This window comes from Pteropus alecto, unplaced genomic scaffold, assembly GCF_000325575.1.
Source record: "Pteropus alecto unplaced genomic scaffold, ASM32557v1 scaffold3, whole genome shotgun sequence".
Classification (NCBI taxonomy): domain Eukaryota; kingdom Metazoa; phylum Chordata; class Mammalia; order Chiroptera; family Pteropodidae; genus Pteropus; species Pteropus alecto.
This window is the reverse complement of record NW_006442484.1, coordinates 35,160,841-35,187,230: the sequence shown is the minus strand read 5'-3', so window position 1 is coordinate 35,187,230 and position 26,390 is coordinate 35,160,841. Positions and strand designations below refer to the sequence as shown.

The 26,390-nt window shown below is 37.3% G+C and overlaps 1 protein-coding gene across 5 annotated transcripts in view; it reads left to right on the top strand.

Moving 5' to 3' along the window:
- DPP4 (dipeptidyl peptidase 4) overlaps positions 1–26,390 on the top strand; it is a 75,304-nt gene that overhangs the window by 11,794 nt on the left and 37,120 nt on the right. For 3 of the 5 annotated variants that reach the window (XM_025039247.1, XM_015596624.2, XM_015596622.2), the window contains 8 exons: positions 7,297–7,395; positions 7,787–7,878; positions 9,211–9,291; positions 14,228–14,280; positions 14,399–14,471; positions 15,446–15,566; positions 19,591–19,751; positions 21,189–21,292. In XM_025039247.1, the coding sequence (XP_024895015.1) occupies positions 7,297–7,395; positions 7,787–7,878; positions 9,211–9,291; positions 14,228–14,280; positions 14,399–14,471; positions 15,446–15,566; positions 19,591–19,751; positions 21,189–21,292 (784 nt within the window). The remainder of the gene's footprint in view (positions 1–7,296; positions 7,396–7,786; positions 7,879–9,210; positions 9,292–14,227; positions 14,281–14,398; positions 14,472–15,445; positions 15,567–19,590; positions 19,752–21,188; positions 21,293–26,390) is intronic. The other 2 variants (XM_006921123.3, XM_015596623.2) reach the window with 1 other exon arrangement.

Genomic DNA, 26,390 nt, shown 5'->3' with positions numbered 1-26,390 from the left:
GACAGATAGCAGTGAAAAGCATGGTGGGAAATAAGCCCCTATGGTTGCTTTTGCTTTAAAGGAGGAATCACTGAATCTTTTCATTGGACAATATCATACTCATTTGAAAATGTGTACTGCAGGGCCTGAGTTGTTCTTAATTGTGTTATGTTTAAAATATAGGAAACATGGAGAACAAAAGAAAGAAAAGAAATTTGTTATAAAGCTTACATGAATATTTATTATAAGTTTAGGAAAAAGATGATGAGAGTTACTAGATGTACTAGAAAAGAAAGAATGAAGATGGTACAACTTCCTTTTCAGAAAGTCATAGAATTGCCATCCTTAATAACAGACCAGAGAGAAACTGTAAGGTTTTCGGAAAGAATTGGTGCCTTTTTGACTTTGGAGCTCTAGAACAAATTATGTTCTAATGTAACCTACCAAATGACCCAAGCCCAAATGATACTACCAACCTGCCTGTTGAGATTAGTTTCAAACATCGAATTCAAACACTTCCATCTAGTCTAATTCATCTATACCAATTCACAAAAACTGCCAATGTAACATTTGCCGTGTACAGTCACTCTCCCAGATACTTAGGTTGTTTAGAATAATGGTTATAACTACAGGCTTCACAACCATATTACCTAGCTCAGATTTGGCTTTGGAGCTTGCTAGTCATGGGATCTGAGTCCAGTAACTGTCCATGTGTTTGTGCCTCAGTTTTCTGATCTATAAAATGGGGACAAAAATAAGTTATTAAATTATTAAGTGAGCTAGAACAGCCCAGCTCACTGGAAGAACTTTATAAGCATTTGTAATTATTATTCTACATGGATTTTCAACTTTTCAATTCTTTTAACAGTTCCAGAGGCAGGTACTGTAATAACACTTGTCTCACACTCTTGAAAGTTTTGACTCGCAAATACTAGAAAGGGCAATTTCTGTGGCAGTTTTGTTTTCCAGTGATCATTTTTCTTCATATCCTTGAAGATAAACACTTGTCACAGGGAATAGCCTTGTTGATTCTGCCTGTAAATCTTTCTGGAAAGTTCTTCAATGATTCCGTGTTAGAGCTTTCAGCTTCCTCAAATGCCAATGTTCTCCAATAAGTTTTCTTTCTAACACCACCTACAGACTCAGTTTGCACTGTAACGCCTTCCATTGATCTCACTACAACTACTTTTGAATATCGTTCGAGAGAAACCAGACCTTTGCTAAAATACTTGCATGTTTCATGGGCCTGTAGGTCATTTATTGATACAGTTCAGACTGTATCAATCCCCTGTTCCTCATCACCTTGAATTACACTAGCTTAATGTCAGTCAACACAATGAGACATAAAAAGCCCTGTCAATATTAATTTTGCCCATCATTAGACCAGTCTTGTTTATTCCCAGAAGTCCTAACAAGGGGAGAAGGAGTGACTGTAATCAGAAAAAATCATAATAAAGCAATTTCCGTTTCAAAAAGGAATGCAACAGCCCTGACATCCTGTTTAGTGCTGGCTTCCTATGTGTGCTAAACCTCCTGGCTCTTTGCTGGGGTGAAGGCAGAATGATTCGGGCAGTGTAAACTGATGGTTAGGTGAAGGGGCAGAGGGTATTGCAAGTGTTAGTCCAGGGAAGGAGGGTGACAGTTAAATAAAGACGTGAGGAAGGTGAGGAAGCAGCAAATCTTGGGCATATCTGAGGGGAAGAACATTCCAAGCAGAGGATACAGCAAGTTCAAAGTCCCTGAGGCAGGAGAAAGCCAGTGTGGATGGAGTAGAGTAAAAAGAGAGGAGGAGATGAGGCTAGAGGTATGACAGACCGCTTCCCCCTCCCCGCCCATTAAATTGTTTCCTTTTTTCCATATTGTTGCTATTCTATGCATTGTACCCTTTGGTTAGCCTTTCAGAGTACATCTTTGAAAATACAGTAGTAACATCCCTAATGAAAGTTTGTCATCTGACACTCTGATCTTAGGGTAAATGCTTAAGGGTATGCAGTCCCACGGTCTACAGGCTCCAGCTGTAGAAAAATGCAATGCCAGTGTATTTTCAGAGGCCACTTGATGTACCTTGATGTTTCTCTTATTGAGAAGGCAAATCTGGTGATTATGATTATATTCTAATGCCTCCTGTGTAAGGTAATCAGAGAAACATCACTCTTCACAAATCTTCTAAGTTCACTAAGCCCAACATTTTCCCTGCATACTGCTGTCTCCCAGTATGGATGCTATGGATGGTATTAGACATGTCGATGGGAGAAAGTGATGTTTATCAGCACTTAACAAATGATTAGATCGTACTTATCCTAGATGTTTTCTCAACATGCTGCTCTCGTGTTATTATTTTATTGCAGCAAAATTCTTAATTTCAGCACCACTGCTAGGTACTGCAGAGGAGACACACTTCAGATCATCTTTGTATCTCCAATGCCCAGCACATGCTAAGAACAAAACGATACTAAATAGTGTAACATATCTGGAGGGCTTACTAAATTTTAAGTCCTGAGCTAAGCACTTTACTTATGTTATCTTATTTAATTGCGGCAAATCCCTGTAGTCTAGATAAGGCTATTAGTTTTATTTTACAGATTTTAAAAAGTGAGGTTTTGCAAGCTCAGTAATTTTTCCAAGGCCCCAGTGGAAGAATTAGACATGGGCTCAAATCCAGGCTCTCTGATTTCAAAGCCACTAGGAACCCAACCCCTTCCTGGTATTTGTTGAATCAATAGAGTTGCTGGTAGCGTGCATATGCTGCTGAATAACACAGGGTATGAGGAAACTTCTAGTCAATTTCTCCTTCTGCCTTCTTGATTTTTCTTCCACTGTCCCTATGTCAAGGCTACTATTTTGCTAGAGCAAATTCTAAAGTAACGCTCATTTTATTTCCCTAACATATATATAAAATGTTAACTGATTACCATATGGAACACAAGAAATTTATAACCAGATATCTTTTTCCTGTGTTTAACAACTTTATAAGTTTATGAGCTGCAAAGAGCACATTCCTTTTTAGTTAAATTTCATTAGCCATTTATTTACTAAAACAGTGTACATTTGTAAAGTAGAAATATTATATATCATAGCTTAATACAGACCAAAAAAGTTTATTATTAATGAGTATAAAATATTCAAAATATCCTATAATCATAAAGTAATAATTGGTCAAAGCAAGAATATTCTGTGGACCTACACTACTCTCTTATTTGCATCTTACCATTCTGGAATTACTTGTACTCAGAAATGATTTTGATCTCACAGCAAGAACCCATTAAGCTACCACATACGTTTATGAGAATTCATTCTTAGGTTGAACTATTTTAGAAGCTGCTATGCTACCATTTTTGACTGATAGAAATGGCATTTCCATACGGTTCAACCTAATAGTTGCTCTCATCAAAGAGTAAAGTTATTAACCTTTTTTGATTTTTAAATTAAAGAAGACGTGAATCTGAGAGTTTCTGTGTATGCTGATTGGTAACATATGATTAACTGCTTTACTTGGCGAGCAGTGCTTTGAACTGATAAGTCAAATGAACGACATGTCCCAGGCCCACCAGGAAAACCACATAAGCAGCCAAAGACCTTCATCTGTCACCGCAGCAGTGCCCTGTCTGTGAACAAGTCAATAGGAAAAAGAGTGTGTCCTCTAAGTGTTTGACAGAATAGGTTGTAAGTTGGCAGCAAAATATGAACTAGCTAAAGGTCAAAACCTGGACTTGGCACTCACATCTCACAGAACTTGCTTATCTAGATGTTTCAAAAGTGTCTTCCAATGTGCTCCGCTTATCAAATGGCAAGGCAAAAAACAAGGAACATTTGTTGCTCTACTTGCTCCAATTTAGCAGGGCTGTTCTGGGACTGGGTAACCAGGATGTGGAAGCCGACTTGCAGCATCATTGTAAAGGAGCTGAGTGAACCTCACGCAAGACAGGGGTGGCCTGGGCCTCATCTGGATGTTCTGGGCCATAGCAAGAGTGTGGCATCAATGTTAATATCTAGGATATCAGCAGATGGATCAAAATCATACTGGGCCCATTGTGAGTGAAAGGAGACTAAGTATAGTAGAGATGATAGCTTTAGAAAAGCTATGGCCTGAAGAGAAAATGAGCCCAGCATTGTCTAAGGAGGGCAGGAGAGCTAAATATTCAGTGAGGAACCCATTATGAATGTGAAGAGTAGCACTCTGGGCAGCAGGTGACATTACAAGGAATTTTGCCTCAATTATTTTAATACTCCAGATATAAGTGTGTTATTTAGAAAAACCTGGGAAAATATCCTATGCGAGATAGCATTTAAATGAGATAACACTGAATATAATCTATTGCAGTACTTTGTTTCTTCCTTTCTTACAAAATCAAGAGTCAGTGATAAATGTTCTGTGCTGATATGTCTATCATATATGTCTATCATAGTCAGTCAGGCTGCTATAACAAATTATCATGGACTGCATGGCTTAAACAACAAACATTTACTTTTCATAGTTATAGAGGCTGGGAAGTCTAAGGCACCAGCAGATTCAGTATCTGGTATCTGGCAAGAGCCTGTTTCAGTGGAGCTACGGTAAGAAAGCTCTCTGGACTTAATTTTCTAAGGGCACTAATCCCATTCATGAGGGCTCCACCCTCATGACCTAATCACCTCCCAAAGGCCCCATCTCCTAATACCATCATATTGAGGATTAGGATTTCAACATAGGGATTCGGGAGTGAGGGGACACAAACATTCCATTTATTGCAATACATGTGTGTGTATAAATTGTCCTATCTCTATCTATAAGTCTATCTAGACATCTACATCAGCAAATATGCGAATATCTATTATTATTATCCCTTGAATCTATGGATGTGTTTTATGTACATTTTAGACTAAGAGCTCTTGGAAGTAGGGTATATATTCTCAACAGTATTTTTCCGAGAGTGTTTGCTTTAGAGCTATTTAGTATATGAAAGAATGATTGGATGAATACTAACAAATGACAGCATTTAGTGAACAAATTTAGATTTGTAGTCTTGTAGTCCAGTATGAGTTTCAAATAATATTTTCTGTAGCACAAGGCTTCACTCTTGTTTAAATAATGACAAATCCAAGTCCTGGTTTTACTCACTTCCTAAATTTCTGCTTACAAACACAAACATCTTACTAACTTTCAGTGGTGAAATGCTGTCATGAATTGGGAAAAAAAAAAGAAAAAAATTTTAAACTTCTTAACAAACTAGGTTTACACAAAATCAATAAAGTAATAAAGTGAAATGTAGAATTTTATCTATTGAAACTGAAGGTTTTATAAGCAGAAACAAGGTTGTGTTATCACATAAGATCCAAAGAAATAAAATCTTAAGAACATATATTGAAAAAGAATTTCTTGTAAGAGAATCGCCTTTTCACGGACTGTAAAAAAATTAACAAGAGAAGGCGCTGCTGGCTTTTCAATCCTCAAAGAGTAAGAACTGCAGTTATTGGAATGTTATGATGGTGGCTGATTTTGTGAGCGTGGGTTTGTGTGCATGTGGAATAAGTAGAGAATTTGGAAAAAGCCTTTAAGTTGTTTGTCATCAGTGGAGGATCTGGGTTTGGGAAAGAGGAATCACATCAGCTTGACTATGCTTGTTGGAAGATAAATTACATCAATCAACGAAACCTTTTTGTGTGGGCCTACTATGGCATAGAACTGTGCTGCTATATGCTAAGGTTGATGGGAAAACAACAATAACAACAACAAAAGGCTCTGCATGGCCTAGCTGTGTAGACTACACAGGTAGGCAGGTAGGTATAGAAAAATAGTTATCAACACAAGTCATTGTGACAAGAGCCAAATGAGTAGTGTGGGGGCAAAAGTCAGAGGATGAAGAATTGAAGTGTTCATCAAAGAGGTGGGGGTTGGAGGGTGACTGATATGACAGCCAGGGAAGCCATTGAAGACACTGCAAGAAGTAGCTTAGGATAAGGAATACAGGTGGGAAAGTTTAAGAAGATCTACTGGGTTCACTAAAGAGTTTGAATCTTCTGTAGGCAATGGGGAATCATTGAAAGCTTTGGGGAAGAAATCGCCAGGTTGAAAGTGGCATTTTAGAAAAATTACTCAAATGGTGTTACAGTAGAGGAAATGGATTGGAAAGAACTTGATGTCAGGGATACCTGGAAAAAGATTTCACAGGAAGAATCAATGGGGTTGATTGGATAGAGAAGATAGTAAAAGAGAGGGAGGCATCAAAAATGATTTTCAGACTTTGAATTTGGGTCACCAGTAAAAGAATATAAAATGACACAAATCCCCTAGAAAAAACTAGTTTGGAAAGGAAGATAATCATTTTAGACCAGGTAAGTATAGGATTAGTGTGAGCCAAGTCAACTAAGACCCAACACAGCACTAGAAATGTGTATAGGCTAATAAATACAGATTTTGCCATTTAATTTAAACAAAAAAAATATGACTGAAACCCAGGAAGTCACATTCTCTAGAATTCTCTGGAAAGAATAATATATAGAGAGAAGAGCAGAAAGCTGAATGAAGGCTGAGTACCAAAGCATTTCTTGCCTTTGAAGTCAATGGAGAAAAATAGTCGATGTAGAAGATGGAAAATAATAGAGAGTTAAGAGGAGAACTGAAGTGTCACAGAATCGAAGGAAAAGATTTCATGAAAACTTTCACCAAGTTAAGGAAAAGTGACCACAAAACAAAGATCCTTGAATTGAGTGATTGGCATGTTTTAAAGTTCTATGCATTGTGAGAGGGCTTGGAAGAGGACCCCAGGACCACAAGAAATCATGGTCTAGTCTCCTGTTGTCTAGTACATGGCCACATATAACTATTGACTTGGACTGTTCCTAATCAAATTGGTATATGCTGTAATATAAACTACATACCGGACTTTAAAGTTTTAGTATAAAAAAATTAATGTGAAAGATCTCAGTAATAGCATTTAAATATCGATTACACATTGAAATGATGATGTTCTGAATATATTGTGCTAAATAAAATGTGCTATTAAAATTGAGTTCATCTTTAAAATTTTTAAATATAGCTACTAGAAAATGTACTCACATTATATTTTCACTAGATATTGATGACCTAGACCTTTGTAATGAAGGTCACTAATATAGCACTAATATAACAGTAAAATACATACTCACAGATATGCTTTAATGGTTAAATGCATATTTACTCCATCCACCCAGTTCAAAATCTTTCAAAACGTGTTTCGCATTTTGTGGGTTTATTTCTGTATCTTGCGACCAGTGTAGATTGTAGATATCCATTTGTTTATTTTATGCAAAACTTAGGTATTCCATCTCACTGAACATTTGGTTCTTTTTTTCAACCAGCAGATGATGCTACAGCTGACAGTCGCAGAACCTACACGCTAACTGATTATTTAAAAAATACTTTGAGAACAAAGTTATACACCTTGAGATGGATTTCAGGTAAGAACTTTTTGGCGAGGGGACACATTTTTATTCTTATATTCATTCTAGTTTGATTGTGGGACATTTTTATGGCACTGAGAAGATATCCTTGTTTTTTTAAACCATAAGGGAGAGTATCTTTTTCTACCTAAGGGTGTAAAGGGACTTAAGACAGAAAGAAATCTAATATTTCTTTTATATGTACTATAAAAAGTTAAATGTGAATTGAAACCTTGACAATAGTGAATGCATACTAGAGTAATATTTATAACAACGTTTTTTCAGCTTAGAAATGCTTATTTAGTACTTGCACAAACTTAAATCTTAAATTTTTTATTGCATAATTTTTAGCTGATGAAGATGTTTAATAGCAACTAGAAGTATTGATCTGGCCGTTTTCTCTCTTTAGACCACGAATATCTCTACAAACAAGAAAATAATATCTTGCTATTCAATGCCGAATATGGAAACAGTTCCACTTTCTTGGAGAACAGTACATTTGTATGTTTAATCACATAACTAATTCATACTCTAAGGAAATTCTGGGGATTTTTTTTTCATAACCTTTCAAATCCTGAGTACTATCGTTTCATGCTGTTGGACTCTCTCTGCAGCATATGGCACAGTGGATCTTTCTCTCCTTCTTGGAATGTTCCCTGCCTTGGCTACTTTTTAGCCTCCTTTGATGATTCCTCCTCCTCTGCCCATACTCCTAAATGTAAGTGTCTCCGGGGCTCTGTCTTCATTTGCTGGCCTCTCTCCTCACTTTGCATGCTCTCTTTCAGTGAGTTCCAAGCACTTTGACACCTTCAACACTCTCCTTTCTGGCTTTGATTCTCGAGTACAGTTTTTAAACACTAACTTCCTCCCAAGATCTAAACCTCCATTTCCCATAGTTTGCTTGCTTCAGCACAAAGATAATCTGTGGACATTTTTAACTCAGTATCCCAAGCTAAACTAGTTATTTCCTCTTTACATTGCTAGCAAACTGAAAGCAACCTGTTCCTCTTCCTGAGTTTCCCAATCTTCGTAAATAGTGCTCTCCTCCAAGTCACTTAAGCTAGAAACCTCACAATCCTCCTTGATTTCTCTGTCATCCCCATATTTAGCTACTCAGCAAACCTTACCGATTCTCCCTCTGTAATGTCAAGTGTCTCTCAGATTTCATTCCCACTGTACAGTCCTGGTTCAAGGCCTTGTTTAATCTTCTGTCACTGAGTATTCTAATTTGTGTTCCCATCTCCATTCTGTATACCAGACCACTACATTGCCCAAGTCCAGGGGTAATACGACCCCTCTCATCTCATCTCAGTCATTGTGTCACCAGAGCATCTTTGTAAAAAACAGATAGATTCTATCATGTCTATATGCAAAAAAAAATAGTTCATAGTTCCACTTCTAATATTTAGGTCCCAGCTATTTTTCTAATTTTATGTCCTCTCACCTTATACTTTGTCTGATATACCCTATCTGGTATTCAGGTTATACCTAACCTTTAGACAGTCTCTAAATATGCATGCACTCTCCCACATCTGGGTTTTTGCTCGTGCTGTTCCTCCTACTGAGAAAGTTCTCTCTCTGTTTCTGATCTCCACCCTCACAGCCATCTTTTCTTGGTTAGAATTAATCCTTTCCTCTCTGGTTCTCTAATCCTGATCACCATCTACCTTACATCATGGTCATTTGTGTAAGGGAAAGTGCCATCTCTCTTAGACTGGGAGCACCCAAGACACAATCCACAGGTCTAGAACTGTACCCTCTACATAGTAAGTACTCAGTGATGGCAGTTAAATGGGATTGTCTAATTGTTTTTTTTTTCTTCTTGATTGACAGGATAAATTTGGACATTCCATAAATGATTATTCAGTATCTCCTGATAGACAGTTTATTCTCTTAGAGTACAACTATGTGAAGGTAAAAGAAATGCTTTCTTACATGACCTTTAAAGAATCTTATGATATTTTATAACTGATTTTAAGGATATGAATATTGAAGATTGACACTTAAGTAATGTAACAGGCGCTAAAACTCATTAATTCAACATTAAAAGGAGAAATAGTCATTTTCATTCATAAAAATTTATTAAATGTTTTAAAAGAAGCTTATTTTTAGTGTTCTCAAATACTAAAATGTATGTGATATTATAGTATAAATACTAAAAAAATAATATAATAAAATAGAACTAATAATTTAAAAGTAAGTTTACATGTTTGACTTGTACATCCAGTAATATAACACCTTATTTCCTTTGTCTCAGTTTTACATATAGTAAAACTCTCAGTAAATATTTGTTTTAAAGAGTTAAACTTCTCATCCTCCAGAACAGACTCTGCAAGGTGACCCAGCCCTAGGTCCCATAACATACAAACCATCAGAGGGGAGCCTCAGCACTGGTCAGCAGCACCCTGCAAGAGCACTCAGCTTCCTCCAGTCACTCAGCCTAACATCAAGTTCTTACACATTTAGGGAAGGTTTTAGTTTAATCACATATCCTCTTCATGTTTAGGATGGCTGTAAATCACCAGTAACTTTAACTGCAGCTTTTTTGTTAGTCATGGATTTGACAACAGTTGTCAAGTATAGGAAGTTTTGAGACATGTAGAAAAAGATTTAAAACCTGTGGAGATATTCTGCATTGAGAAGAAATTGTAAAGCTAAGGATCCCCACCTCTGTCTTTTCTTTTCCCTAAAATAAATAATAAATACCAAGTGACCTTATCTCACATACCAACACCGCTATACTCAAGCCAAGCAAACCATTCCATATTCCATTTCCCATTTGGGAATGGTGACTCCCAATCACAGTATTTACTCTGGATTCGCTGTGCAGGGCTCCATTTTTTAGGTACTCAATGACTGTATTCTGCTAACCTTATCAACTATAAGCTAATCAGAATCCTATGATAACTTTAACATATCTGTTCCCAACTAATGGGTTATTATTGGTTGAATTCAGTGGTTTTTACTACTGAATTAATCTATAGATTAAAATCACTTGAGCAGTTTTTAAAACTTCCCAGTGTCCAGGTCTAATCCTCAGATCAATAAACTGAAGTGTCCAGTGTGAAACCAGCATCACTATTATTTTTTTCAATATGTAGATTATTTTAATCAGCAGCCAGGGTTGAGAACCACCAAATAATGGTTGTCCATGTTCAAGACTAACATATAAAGACTGTGAGGTTAAGGTAGAAACAGAAAAGGAAATGCCAGCTCAATTTTGTATTTAGCCCAGTTCAACAAGTGCCATTTAATGTGTACTGATGGATGTAGTTCACTGGTGGACCTTGGCTAGACAGCTATCATTGGTAATTTGTATTTGTTGTGTCACTGGAGTTTACATGTGTATTTAACTGCTTTTGCTGTTTCCAGTCTGTCCCCTTCCTCCTGCCATCCATTCTTATCAGGAAGTATTGAAAGAGCTCCTTTTGAAACCTGAATTAGATTACGTCATGCCTAAACTTAAATCCTCACGATCATTGGCTTCAGAATAAAACACAAATTCTAACCGTAGCATCTTCAGAAGCCTGAGTGATTAGACCCCATTCTGCCCCTCTGAATTCACCTCCTACCACCCTCTTCATTCACCATGCTTGCCCAGTGCTACCCACTTTTGTGTGCCTTTTAGAATGACCTGGAGAGGTTTATAAAAACACAGATTTCTGCAGTCTACCCCCACACTAACTCAGCATAGCTATGGGTAGATTTAATGGCTTCCAGGTGACACAATCATCCAAAGTTAAGAATTTTAAATGTACTGCTCTTTATTTTAATCAAGTATCACTTTTATTCCCATTTAAGGGCGAAAGCATTTGCTATTGCTTCCTCCTGGTACCTTTTTCCCTCTGTCATATGGCTCTCCCTTTTTAGTAATTAAGGTCCAGACTTGCTTGAATCATTTCATCTAACATTGGCCCCTGCTACTCTGTTCCCCCACACTCCACCATTTACTCTCTATCATATTAGGTTATTTTACTTTCTTCATATATTTTATTGCAAAGCAGTAAATTATAAGATTATTGAAAGTAGAAAACTGTATCTTCTATTTTACTTCCCAAAGAATCCAATAGAATTTTCTGTGCAGCGTAAGTATGTTGACTAATCAATGCTCAAAAGCCCTATCCAGAACAACAACAAGAACAAAGTCTAATTTTGTGCCATTTCCTTGGAGGTCTACTGTACACTGTTCTTTAGATCATACTCCATGACTTCTCCATGACTCAGTTAGTGCTTCCAGAAAGATCAGTTATTATTTCTAAGTTATTTTTAAGATATAATTATTACTTCTAAGTGGCTACAAAAAACAAGTAACTGAGTGAATACATAAATAAATAAGTGCTATACAGACTGGTATGGATGTTCTAGCATCTTTACTCATTGCCTAATGCTCTAGAGATAGAAATAGTTGCATCATCTATCACATGTTGACAATGTTCCAGGAGCCCTACTAAGCATTTTATGCGCATCTTCATGCACCTGAGATTGTTGCTGTCATTATCTCCATTTTTCTAAAGAAAAGAAAATGAAGCTTAGAAAGAATCTCGCCTGCTGTTACACATTGGAGACTTGTCTTAGTCCATTTGGGCTGCCATAACAGATTACCGTAGGCAGGGTGGCTTAACAATAGAAATTTAGTTCTCACAGTTCTGGAGGGTGAGAAGTCCAAAATCAAGGTGCTAGCAGATTTAACATCTGGTGAAGCCCTGCCTCCTGGATCATAGTTGGCCATCCTCTCTCTGTGTCCTCACATGGTGGAAGAGGCAAGGAATTTCTCTGGAGCCTCTTTTATGAGGGAACTAATCCCATTCATGAGGACTCTACCCTCATGACCTAGTCATCTCCCAAAAGCCCCACCACCAAATATCATCATATTGTGGGATAAGACTTCAACATATAATTTTGGGATGGGGGGCACAAACATTAAGTCTATAGCAAGACTTGAATCCAGGTTATAAGACTCCAAAGCTGTGCTATTAAAATGATCTTTCCTATCTTTGTACTTCAATTTTTCTCTGCTATGATGCTTTTTTTTTCTTTAACTCTTCTCTTTGTGGAAGTCCTTTGCCACTAAAACCCAGCCCAAGCATCACCTTTTACATAAGGCTTTTTCCCTCCCCAAGGCCTAATTTATAATGCCTGCTTCACCCCACTCACCTCTATCGTATGTCTTGTGATTCTTCTCCTGAATTTACTTGTTCATATGCCCCATTTAACTAAGAGCTCCTCGAGGAGAGAGAGCCTGTCTTATCCAGTAATGTGTCAGGAAGGATAGTTGCCAATGTTTATAAACAAAATAAGTTGATGAGTCAGTTTTAAAAGATGAAGTGAACATGCCAAACATGTTTGGCCTCCTTTAACAACCTGTGATGGATCTGTCAACCTAAAATGATCTCACATATTCTTAAATTTCTCAATATTGTTAACCGTACCACACCAAGTATTATTCTCAGAGGTTCCCCAGAAACAAGTATAGCATGTGTCAAAATAATCTAGCATTCAAAAAGGACTATACGACTTGTAAAAAGTGGGGACTTAATAAATATTTGTTGACATAAGAGGTTAGGGAGATGATAAATGATAAGAAGGAAATATTCTTCAAGGTTAGGAGCCTTAACTTGTGTCTCAGCTCTGCCATTATTAACTGGGGCCTCGGGCTACTTTATTTCATCTATTTCGTCCTCATAGGTAAAATCTGACTTTTACTTTTATTTGGTTTCTTCCTTCAACATGTATTATGTAGCTTGTACTAGACCAAGATCTAGGTATTTAAATGTGAATACGACAAAATTTCTTACTACTAGAAGTATGGTAGGAAAGACAGATATATAGATAAGTAATTTCTTTTAATTTACATTTTCATCCACATATAAGAATAATTTTTCATAAATATAAATATGTAATCATATATTTTTCTCTTCAGCCTTTTTTTTCTTTTTTACTTTAGAATTATATTTTTTCTTGTCTCATTTTTGATCACTTGTTTTTCAAGGAATTTTTCTTTTTTTCTAACTTTTAAAATTTATTGGCCAAAAATGTTTGTAATAGTGTCTTATAATCTTTTAATGTCTGTAGAGCCTGATGTGGTATTCTATTTTTCATTTCTGATATTAATCATTCATACCTTTTTTATTCACACTTCCTATGTTAGCAATTTTATTAATCTTTTTAAAAACAATTTTTTTAATTTGTTGATATATTCCTATTGTGTTTTTTTCTGATTTTTACTGCTTTTACCTTTATTATTTATGGTCTTTTGATTTCTTTGGATTTGGCTTGCTTTTCTTTCTTTTTTATTTCTTAGCTATCTGAGGTGTTTTTCTTTAATATTAATGTATGTATTTCAATTTTAATATATATCGCCAGGTGGCTTTCAAAATATCTATAACACTTTATGTTCTCACAATCAACGTAAGAAAGTAAACATTTCTCCACAGCACCACCAGCAGTAGAATTTTAGATCTTGTAAATATTTTGCTAGTAAGTTGGTTGAAAAGTGAAAATTTACATTCTTCTTAAACAGGTGAGCTTAAAATACTGTGGTAAGTGCTAGGAATAACGTTTGCACAGGAAGTAGCTGTCAGCTCACAGTAGTCCTGGGAAGGCTTCTTGGCAGAGGTGATGGATGCCAAAGCTAGATTATAGACAAAGTCCAGAGGACTTTGTACTAGGTAGTCTCCAAAATATTTTCTAATTCCAAAAATCTAAGAATCTAGAAATGGAATTATAAAAAAAGATAAAATTTGAGAATTATACAATGTTACATTACTTTGTCTCTTATCTTGAGCTCCGATAGCAAGTGGCGAAACTATCATTAATCGCAGAAGCCTAAAATGTCTATTTTCTTTTATAGAAATGGAGGCATTCCTACACAGCTTCATATGACATTTATGACTTAACTAAAAGGTCAGTGACTTCCTCATAAAATCTTTTATACTTTTCTGGTGCAATAATAGTTTCTTTCAAAAAAGAAACCCCATTGTGATTTATTCATTTGATAGTGTTTCCTTTATCTTTTTTCCAGGCAGTTGATTACAGAAGAGAGAATTCCAAACAACACACAGTTCATCACATGGTCACCAGAGGGTCATAAATTGGTTAGTGAGTCTCTCCTATTGTCAGAAAAATAATGGCTCATATACAGAATAATAAAGTTTCTCACATGCAGAAGCCACAAACCCTGATACAGAACAAACATTTAAAAAGCCAAAACTTTACTATCAAATATAGTATTATTGCCTAAAATATTTTACTAGTCTAACAAAGTAAATACAATTCCTGAAAGTTTCTGAAGTACTATTAGAGAATTGTTTATTTACTGAGAAAATGCACATTAAGCTCTTAAATTCTAATTTCTGTTGTAATTAGGGGTTTTGGGGGGGTTGCTCTCATTGTTTGAAATAAGCAAGCATGTGTTTATTCTCTGTCTGCATTCTTCAAAGACCTTTACTGCTAACAAACGGTGTCTAAGATCACATCTTTAGGGTCTACTGAAGGATCCTTGTTTTTCAGTGGTTTATTTATTTATTTATTTATTTATTTATTTATTTATTTATTTATTTCGGAGATATGCCTGCTTTCTGTGACCTTCTCTGTGTCACTATAGATATATCTTCTTGTTCTATAGTGCTAAGAGAATGTTGGAAGTCCAAAAGAATCTAAACAGGAAGACGGGATATTTATCTGTAGTTAAACTTCTCCCTCCCAGCATGCAACTGTACTCCTTAGTCACCTCCCCCAGGAAGAAAAAGCAAAGCACACATCATTCTATAGAAGTCATCAGTCTTCTAGGTCTCATATACTTTAGCATCCAAATAGCTGTAAGTTTCTTCTTTTTAAATATTGAGTATTTTTAGGATTATTTTAGGTTATAGCTTGCATACTAATAATTTAAGAATACAAGAGGGAGGGCATAAATGGCTTCATTTTACTCAAATTAGATAACCCAAGGTAATCATTACACTTCCATACCAATATTATTTTAGGATAAAATAATTGATAAATGTTTTCTCAAACTTTGGATAAAATATAACATGTTATTACTTATCAATATTATTTTCAATCCTTCTAGGCATATGTTTGGAACAATGATATTTATGTTAAAAATGAGCCAAATTCATCAAGTCAGAGGATCACATGGACTGGGAAAGAAAACGTAATAAGTAATGGAATAACCGACTGGGTTTATGAAGGTAGAAACTTTAAAGCCTTTTCAAATGAGAAAATATGTAAGTTTTTAAAAGTAGCCAAGCATTTCTTTAAAGAGGGAGAAATTCAATGGCATTTTTAAAAGTTGCATTTTTAAAAATGTCATCAAATCTCTTTTAGCACTCAAGACACCAGGTATCTCATAGAACAAGAATTTCTTTGCAGTAGCTAGAGCTGCTTATGTCCTCATTGTCTCTCAATGCTCCATTGTCTTCAGTCTACTGTCACAATGGGCCTTTCTGTATAGGTAGCTTTTCTGTCTTAGTGGAGAATAAAGGCCTTCAGATTAACATCAGCTGTTTCTCTAAGAGACTTACCTAACCCAGAAGTTACTAAGGAAAGCTAAGTACTCCTACAACATTACAAAAGATGACAAAATACTGTTTGGAGGTGGAAGAGTAGAGGAGAAGAAAAATGCCTCTTTAGTAGAAGATTTGTGTTCATTTGAACTTAGACAAATCATAATTTTCTAATTTTAAAGAAAAAAGTAATCAGAAAGGCTTAAGAAAATAAATAGGTCAAATAACAGAAGAGAAAATGAGGAAAGAGATTATTTTCTCTTTTAGTATAAAGAGTTTTTTAAAATATTAGAAAAACATTTTAGAAACTTAGAAAATATTAGAAAAACATTTTTCATGTCTATAGTTGCCAAGGTAAAAGGCATTCTGAGACTATTCCAACCATTTACAAAGTTGCCTCATACTTAAAGACTCTTGTTTATTTCATTCTATTGTTTCTTCTAAGTGGTTATAAAAAAAGTTTTTCTTTATTACTTAATTTTGGTTGTTACCCAGTTCAAGTCAAGTTTAATTAAACAAACAACAGTATTTACCAAAAGAAAACAAAATCACTTTAAAAGAAAGCTAGATTCCCATGGCCCAAAAATAAGTGTTTGATTAAAACATGCAATAAAATTTACTAGCACTGGTCACTTAGTGATTGAAAAACATCTTCAACACTTGATGGGCAGCACAGCGCTGCCTCCAAATTCCCAACATGAACCAGATAAAGCCTCTTCCCAAAGTCGTGACCCAACTAATCCTCGAACAGATGGGCATCTATAAGATAAGGACACCCCTAACACTAAAGTCCTCTCTAAAGTAAATAATAGCTAGAAAGATCTCACTTTGCCTCTTTATGACTAAACCATTCAAAGACGAAGAATGGCGTCACAGTTCCAACATGGTGGACATGTTTCTAAAAATGAGACTTTGGTCCCTACAGGTAAAGTCTTACAATTGGTTTTGTATATTTACAAATGATCTCTACTTAGGAAAGAGCAAACCTAACCTCAATATATCAGATCCACCCTCTCCACTGTAGCCATGAATTGTTGCTGGGATCAAAAGGGAGTACATTTGGAGAATCTATAGGTTCATAAGTAAAAGGACAAACAAAGCTACAATGTCCAAACAGGTCCATGTGCCACACTGTGGAGGGACATTCACAGAGAAGCCTCCATTCTGGAACTTGTGCCCTCTGCCCCATCTCATGTCCCCAAATAGCTTTACCTCTCAATATCTGTTTTTACTTTGTCTTATTTCATGATTTTTTAAATTGATTATTACTTTCCTTTAGTCAATATATCTTCTTTTTTAAAGAATATTTTATCTTAAGTATACTTCTCTTTCATTTTGGGGAATACTTTATCTCCTAGTATGAGTTAATTATACGACTCTGACTCTTGAGTATGAACATAGTTTACCTAAGCCAGAGCTAAAAATGAGAATTTTGGTGAGAGAAAGTATGAGAAATTTGGTGAAAGAAATAATTTTGGAAGATGGAGCATTCCTTACCCCCTCGAAGCTGTAGTGTTGACATTGGAGGTGTGGGTAATTCAGTGCAATTCACACTGAAAGCCAACTATCTGCAAGGTGCTGTGCCAGGTGCTAGAGACAGAGACAAATGCCACTCAACTGCTGCTCTCAGGGAATTCAGAACAGAGAGGGAGACAAAGATGCCAACAAATAATTGTCAAGGAGTGAGTTAAATGCCCTATTCGGGGGAGAACACTAAGTGCAAGGATTACATAAGGTCAGAGTGGTGGGATGGAAGGTATCACAGGATGGAGAGGGAGGTTCAGAATGTGGAGGGAGGGGATGCCATAGACACCTGTGCTCACAGACAGCTTTGTATCATGAAGAGCTAGAAATCTTTCCTTTGTTTGTCATTCTCCCTACACATGGTGCCTTCATTCTCAGAATTTTCAGTTTAACCAGAATTAGTTTTATAAGAATAGTTTTAATACATCATCAATATGGAAAAATATGTTTTATATTCCAAATAACCACTAATTCAAAACATAGAACACTACCTGCTACCTGTACCTATGAGAAATTTTAAAAACCATAACCCTGCTGTCATTGTATTCATTTTATGGAACTGCACCTTGATCTTAGACTAGAACTAATGAGTAGAAGCCACAAGGAGTGAGACATCAACTCAGTACATGAAGAAGTTCTTAGTGGGAAACCCCCTTGACTTAAAATCACAAGGTTTGCATCTTAGTTCTTATCCCTGTTCACTCAATCCCTCTTGGCTTTAGTTGCTTTCTCTGTAAAATGGGCTATGAATAGGCTCACCTGGGGATCTTTGTGAAGACTAAATTAGATAAGTGTTTTGTAAATTCTAAATTGCTACCTAAATGATATAGGGGGAGCAGCCTGCCTTATCAAGTAGAAGGTTTTCTGTTACTAGAAATGCTAACATAGGGAAGAAGGGACTGTAGAGCACGGAGATGAAAAAGCATAGACTCACACCAAATAGTCTGGATTCCTTCTTGATTTTATCAATTATTGTCTGTGTGACCCTGGGCAAATTATTTATTCTCTTTAAGCCCTCCTGCCTCCCTTTGCTTGTCTGCACAGTGAGTTACTATGAGGACTAACTGAAGTAACAGATGTCAGTTGCTTATCAATGTCTGGTGCATGGTTAGCACTCATTAAATGCCAGATGCTCATCATGATAATTATTAATACATTGTATTATCATTATTATTATTATTACTATAAATACTACTCCTATTATTATTGAAAACAATCATTTAGAAGAAACTTGATAGGAAACCTCAAGAATCAGAAAAGTGATTGGGATAGATGGTTTCCTGATTCTAAGATTCGAGTTCCTATGCTCTTGTTTTTACCTTTACACTCACACTGAACATGAGATTTGTGGATTAAACCTGACTAAAGGACTAAGAGTCTCTATCTAGTCTATTTGAATCCTCCATTCCCAGTTGGTAAAAGAGGTTCTGGCATTTTAAGAGCCAGAGGTTGGAAGTCCCACGAATAGCCTTCATAATATATGTAGGAAGGAGCTACCTTTGCAAGAGATTGAGAACGAGTCCAACAGCATGCTGTAAAGCAAAACCTTTCTTTTCCTTTTCATCCCTCTATGACCCTCTTTTCTCACCCATCAGTTTAAACACCAGAGGATAGTGTTAATCCAAGGGAGTCTTCAGTTTCTAGGCTAAGCAAAGGAGATATTTCTCAGTAGGGGTCTCATGGAGCTCCTTGCCATTCTAAATCTATCCTTCCCACACATACCTTGTTTGTGCCAAGAGTAGTAAACTCTGGGCACCATATTGGTTTAATAACATGGAGCCACATACCACCCACCCAGTTGGGGAGAGAATGCTGGCATGTTGACTGTTTGAAAATTAGAAAGGAGAATCAGCCCTTGTGTGAAATTTACTTTTAGTATGTTTTATGGCATAAATTTAGAGGATTATAAGATAAAGAAAAACATGTAGCACTTGTATTAAATACTGTGTGCTAAAATATTCTAAAACAGTCCAACGGGTTATTTATTTTTATAATCCAGATCTATCCTTGAGGATTTTATTTTTATTCATTTATATTACTCTGATTTTGGAAGCCCAGCAAATGCAAAGTGGTTCATTAGTTGAACTCTTCTGTAATTACTAAAGCTAATGAGAACAATATTTTGAATGCCAAAGCCAATTTATCAGCTCCTTCTTGTAACAGAACAATTTATGTCCTTTTTCAGAGGAAGTCTTCAGTGCCTACTCTGCTCTGTGGTGGTCTCCGAACGGCACTTTTTTAGCATATGCCCAATTTAATGACACCGAAGTCCCGCTTATTGAGTTCTCCGTCTACTTTGATGAGTCACGGCAGTACCCAAAGACTGTGTATGTTCCATATCCAAAGGTCTGTGCTCCTATTCATATAGTGGTTCTGTGATTTGATGGGAAGAGAATGGTTTCATTTAATCCTTTCCTGCTAATGAAAATATTGTCAGTCTCTCTTCAACAGCTTGCTGTGATTACTCTTGCTGAAGTCAACAGCATCTGGCAATTTTAAAGTATTTTTATTATCCCAGGGAAGAGTGTGATTTAAGGTTTTGTAATTTCTCCAAAAACTTTGAGGAATGACAAGCCGAAAAAGATGGGGAAAATGCTTTTGAAAGAGGTAGGGGCACTGAAAATGTTTGAATGGAGGAAAAGAGAGGCTATAATTGAATCACAAGCTCATCTCATTTGTAGAAGTTGGAATGTGCCCTAGATGAAGTTGAAAAGCTTGGTCGTATATCAGGTTGTATTACTAATTAACAGATACATGACTAGTTTTAGTGATTCTATTATAGATTTGGCACTAATGTAAATTTCACACATCCTACATTTGGAATAATAGTGTCATGTCTTGGTTTTCAAGGCTGTTCTCCCCCTTCGGGATGCATGTTTATGAAAAACTGAAAAGCTTTCTTAAGCAGTGTAAGCTGAGGAAGAGGGGGATTTAGAAGGGAACCACAATTCTTTACTGGTATTATAATAATAATGGCCACAGTATTGTCCACAGGAAAATCTAATAGTGTTTTTCAGCTATATGCAATTGGAAAAAAGAATATTTTTTACCAACTCACTCAATTTGTTTGATGAAGAGCTGCCATTTTAGGAAGATAGAGGAAGTTAAAAGAAACAAAAAAAATCATAGTCTAAATATGGAGATATATTATCAGTGAAATGTTATTTTTTGATGAGTGAAACTGGCAAAAAAACAAACAAAGCATAAAATGTTCTTACTAAAAATATATTATTTCTAACTAATTTGTCAGTCAATGATCTATGTGTATATATAAAAAGGTTTTATGAATTTCTTTCATACTATTTATTATAAAGCTCCAACATGCTGAACCTGAATTTGGGGTGAAAATGATGGCTTCATAATTAATGTTATTGGCTCTCGGTTCGGGGAAACTAATTTTCCTGGTTGACTGTATCTTTGGCTGAACCTCTGGAATTCTTCCTACTGGTCAGCCAGCAGACTTCTTGTCTTCTGGAATTGGGGTATATTTGCAAAATAACAGAAATTATTTTAAGAAATTTATTCTTGTTTGCATGAAGTATACATAAATGATGAATACTTATTATGTAAACAGGAGTATTTGAGGCCTTTAAGTCATATATATATATTTCTGCCTGAACATGAAAAGGTTGCATTCTATGACTTTCTCTTAAGTTCATTTTATCAGTCTTAAATTGTTTGAATATGTCTGATTGTTATAATTTTATGGCTGTAATGAAGACATTTTTGTATAGTGAAATTATATTTCTTATCAATACTAATGCTATGATTGTTTTTTCCTAGGCAGGAGCTGAGAATCCAACTGTAAAGTTTTTCATTGTAAATATCAACAATCTGACTAATGCAGTTTCTAGACAGATCGTTGCTCCTGCTTCTGTGTTAACCGGGTAAGACTCTTGACCCAGACACGTGAGTAGTTTCATAGCTCCCAGGGGGAACTTTTTAAAAATGAATAGCAGAGCAATGGTAGCCTCCCATGGTGCCACTCAGGCTAGCAGTCATTCATTCTTTTACTTAATCACTGTCTGTTGAGCACACTTCATGTCTCCGTGGTAGGCATGGTTCAGTGATGGGGTTGCACAATGAATAGAGCAGCCAGAGTCCCTAGTGTCATGGAACCTATAGTCGAGGTGGGAGAGAAAGACAACAACCAGGGAAACAAATAAAGATATAAGATGTCTGGTGGTGACAGGTATTGTGAAGACAACCAGAGAAAGGCAAAGATGTTGGAGATGGTGATGGTGATGGTGATGGTGATGGTGATGGTGATGGTGATGGTGATGGCGATGGCGATGACGACAGCGATGGTCAATGGATGTCAAGGAAGGCCTCTTTGATGAGATGATCTGTTAGCAGTGATGTGAAGAAAGGCAGGGATCTAGCCACATGGATAGCTGGGGGCACCGTATCTGTGCAGAGGAAGAGCAGACCCTGCAGAGGGAACATGGTTGGTACATTAGAGGAGCTGTGAGGAGGACAGGGTGACCGGAGCCATCTGAGGGACAAGGAAAGTGACAAGAGTTAAGGGCAGATCATGGGGGACTTTGCAAGTAAGAACTAAAAAAATTCAGAATATCTGTAGATTAAATTTAGGGATCCTCATAATGCTGGCATGCCTGAGAATGTGAGTCGCTTAAATAATCCTTAGTGGTTTGAAATTCTGCCACTGAACACCTTCAGTCCCGTGTTATTTTCCTCTAAAGATAACCACCATGTTGCATGCAATTTAGGGCTATCAAGTTGCTCCCTATTCATTTTTTTTATTTATATTGGTTTAACTGTTTTGTTTTTAAATAGCAACTAGTATATATTGAGCATGCACTGTGTGCCAGACACAGGGCATTATCACATGCTTTATTTTATTAATCTTTAAAGTAATTCTCTCTTTCTAATGGCTATTACTATTTATGTCTTATAAATAAAATAATGAGGCCTAGAGGTTAAGGAAACAACCAAGTGGGAGTCGGTATTCAAACCTGTCTCTCTAACTTGAAGAAAAAGAGTTTGTAATCACTTTAGGTGCCTCCTGCTGTGTGAATTCAGCTGGTGCCCTCAGATTCCCAAAGTTGTCATCAGAGCGATATGGAAGCATCCACTTTCTCAGGGTTGCATTTACTGCATTAGGTTTTGCTCTGTGGTTATTAATTCATTTATTTGTTTAGAAATATTTACATTAACCTATTTATTCTGAGGGGCAATCAATTATCAGTAAGTTTAAAAATCTTTTTTTCCTGAGTTTGTCCGGGGGTATAAAAATTTACCCAGAGGCTCTAAAATCTGCTGTGTGGTCCCATCCAGCCATCTCTTCCAAGCACCCACTATTTACATACACAAACATCCTCAGAGTGAGCTTCTGCCCTTCTAGGACTTATGATCGGGTAGAAGATATAAAACATTCTGATAAATGACTCCAAAAGTAAATGTGACAGAGGTATAACAAAAGGCTGGAAGCATTTTGAGGAGGGAGGAATGGGTTTTTCATGACCTTGGGGATCAAAGAAAACATCCAGGAGAATGTGCGGATTGAACGGGTGGGATCATAGCAGAGCACGGAAGTGGAAGAAACGCCAAGCATGGAAAGGCACAGGGCTGTCTTGAAAAAGGGCAGTGGGGCCTGGTGTGACCTCTTGGTCTACAATCCATGTCTGTCTGCAGAAAGGATGATCCATGAGGGTCTGCTCTGAAAAATATTAGATCTCGAAAGGGCTTTCGACCTCACTGGTGGTTGAGAAACTTTTTTTAAGGACCCAGAAAACTTTGCACAAGTGAGGCATCACACAGAGGTGCGGAGCCAGAAAACACATGGAAGACTGCTACTCAGGTTGCAGGCCCAATCCTTGTTCCCCCGCCTTTCTCCAGGAGTCTCAGGAGATTAGACAAAACCTATGGGGGCTCCAGAACACACTTAGGACACCACCATGAGACACAGATGAGAGAATTGAGGTTCACAGAGGTAAACTCATTTGCTTAAGGTCACACAGCAAGTTAGCGTGGGAGCTGGTAATAGGACCTAGGCCAGCACCTGCCGGGCCAGAATAATTGAGTGGAGTTAAAATGTATTGAGTGCTTCCTATGGGCAGAACTGATGTCTGCTCGGGTCTCATTTATTCCCCAGACATTCCCTACGGTGTCATTTTCACAACTCTTTCACAGATGAAGAGTTGGAGTTTGCCCCACTTAGGAATCACTTTCCAAGGTGCAGTTGTGAATTGCTGAGCTGAGGAAACTTAAACAGTTCTAAGGATGTATTCTGTGCCCTGTATGAATGAGTCATCAAGTCTTTGCTCTTTGCAGTTCTTTATGCCACCTGTACACCGCACTCATGGTGAGGGCTGCCTCACTCACTGGAAATATTTTGTGTGGAATGTTTTTTACCAAAGAATTGTTTTGGGAAATATCACAGGAATATGTTGTAGAGGAAATTGCAATTTCACCTCTGGTCTCTGTTACCAGCAGTAAGGACTCAGCTTTTCTAAAACCGGGCTCGAGGTCCTTTCTGGGGAAAACATTCTAATACATGGTGATGCTCTGTTTTCTGGCCTCATGCAAAGATCCAGCAAGGCCAAATCAATATGGGCAAATTCAGCCTCTTAATCACTGCCCAGCAGCCTCTACTAATTTTCCTGTTAAAAGCCATGAGCTTTCACCACAAACCTTCCAGCAGGTGAAATCCTACAGGAGGATAAGGCTGTTTTGCAGTTTGTTAGGAATGGGCTCCTCTGATAACAAGTGAGAAGGGTATCCAGGTCACTCTGCCAGTGACCTGAGCCCGAACCTGAATCAGGGTGAGCCTCCCTGCTGCTCTGACTGGTTTAGAGCTCATAATGATTAGATTTGTCAAACTGTTCATTTGTATTAACTACTCATACTGGGAATTTGAGAGTTCAAAATATTTGGGAGAAAACAATATATACTGTAAAATTATAAATCCCCTAACTACTTTATTTAGAACAGTGCTTCACATTGCTGAATTGAAGTAAGACAAGTTCTACAGGTAGAGGCCAATCTTTCAATAGTATTGCTAGAGCCTAGCAGGTTCCTGGGACACAGCAAGTGCGCAATCAATATTTATAGAATAAATGGATAAAGTCGATGCATGGAAGGGTGGACAGATAGATGAGGTGTGTAAATATGTGACTTCATATGTGTGAAATAGGAGTTTATATAGCCAGCACCAACGATGGCCTTCGAAATGACCTTGCATGGCAATTACTGTTTTTCTTTCTCCTCCCAGCCATTTGCAAATTCTGTGGCCTAAAGCTGGAGGAGTGGGGAGGGTGAGTTCCACTGAGGTGACTCCACCCAACATCTGCTTGATAGCTTCTGGGGCCCATCACACCCAGGGCTAGTTCTCATGATCTGCCCCATCCTCATTTCTGTTTTATCTCCTCTGAACAGTTGATGACCGTTGGTCCATGAAATAGGAGCATCAGGATCTGGGATTGTCACATAGGAGATAAATAAACTGAAGTACCCTGGAAGCTAGTGACACCTGCAAGAAAGGAAGTAGATTAGGAGCTCACATGCCCTGGTACTGAGCCCTCAGATCTGCTCCACCTCACCCCATCCATTCCTCCCTTCAGCGATCTGTCAGCGGCCCCAGGAGGGTTGGCATCCCTATCAGAGCAGAGGGTGGCATGGAGCCCAAGGCCAGCACTGGCAGAACGCCTGCTTCCTTGGGTGATTCACTGAATTAATCACTCCGCCGTCTGCACTTGCTCTTAGTAGCAGTTTTCTCTCCAATATTCTTTCCAGTTAGTAACGTGTACCTCATTTTTAGTATCCTTAATATACCAAAAGAAACATTTATACAAATTAGGGGAATTAAAGTCACTCCACAGACATTTATTAAATGTCTACTGTTTGCAAGGCAACAGTCATTTTACAAAGGGATTTCCTGTAGCATGACTTTCAAAAGCAAGTCTCTCTCAGTGCATTTAGATATATAAAATTCGCTTTATAAAATTCAGTTATTCAGTTTACACATACTCTCTAGGAATAAATAGATTTAACAGAGTGAGGAACTTTATTCTGAAAAGAAGCAAGAGGGTGAAGCTAGGGATGGGTAGAGGTTCCACAGAGGGAGCAGAACCTCCAAGGCCAGCTGCTCAGTTTGAATCCTGGCTCCAGCACTTTCCAGTGTGTGACCTTGGGCAAGTTACTTAACCTCTCTGCACTGCTATATTTTTGTTTGCAAAATATGACTCTAATGTTCCTACCACATATGGGGGTCATGAGCTTTACATCAAACATTTAGAACAGTTCCTGGCACATAGTAGATTCCACAGATGTGTGACCTAGTATTATGTCCAGAAATTACTCCATTGCTTTAGTATTAAAATCAACCATATTCCCCTTGGACAAACCCCTTCCAGAAGTTAGAAGGGCTGTTGAATTACTATGTCTAACCTGGGCTAAGCAGTCACTGCCTCAAGGGGAGTTCAGGCTGTCTGTACACTCACTCTTCTACCCCTCCCCCAACCATTACACAATCAAAGTCTACTCCATAGTTGTCTCTGTGTTTTCGTAGAATGAAATCGGTATGTAGTGCAACGTGTACTTGATAATCCTGCTTATTGGGTTTTCCTGGCTTTAAATGGGGATTTAAAGTACAGCTCAACCATTGGTTTCCTTATTACTTTTTCATGACTCGCTTACATCTGGTCCTGGCGTGATCTCTGCTCAGGGCTGGGATATGTGCCCTCATTCTGTCTCCCTGTAATTCCAAATCCTAAAGAGAAACTGTGATTGAAGACAAGCATGTATGTGTAAGAACTCCAAATTTACTGTCCTCTCGGCTGGTGAATCATCTTATTGGGAGCCCACAGGGTACAGAGTACACTTTGGGCTATGGAGAGTGACAAAGGTAGTGGAAGATACAGGTTCATGAACCTTGGATCTAGAAAGGGGAGAAGACGATGCCAGATGAAATTTACCTGCATGAGTTTCCTGGCAGACTTCCCAAATTCCATTACTCAATGTTTT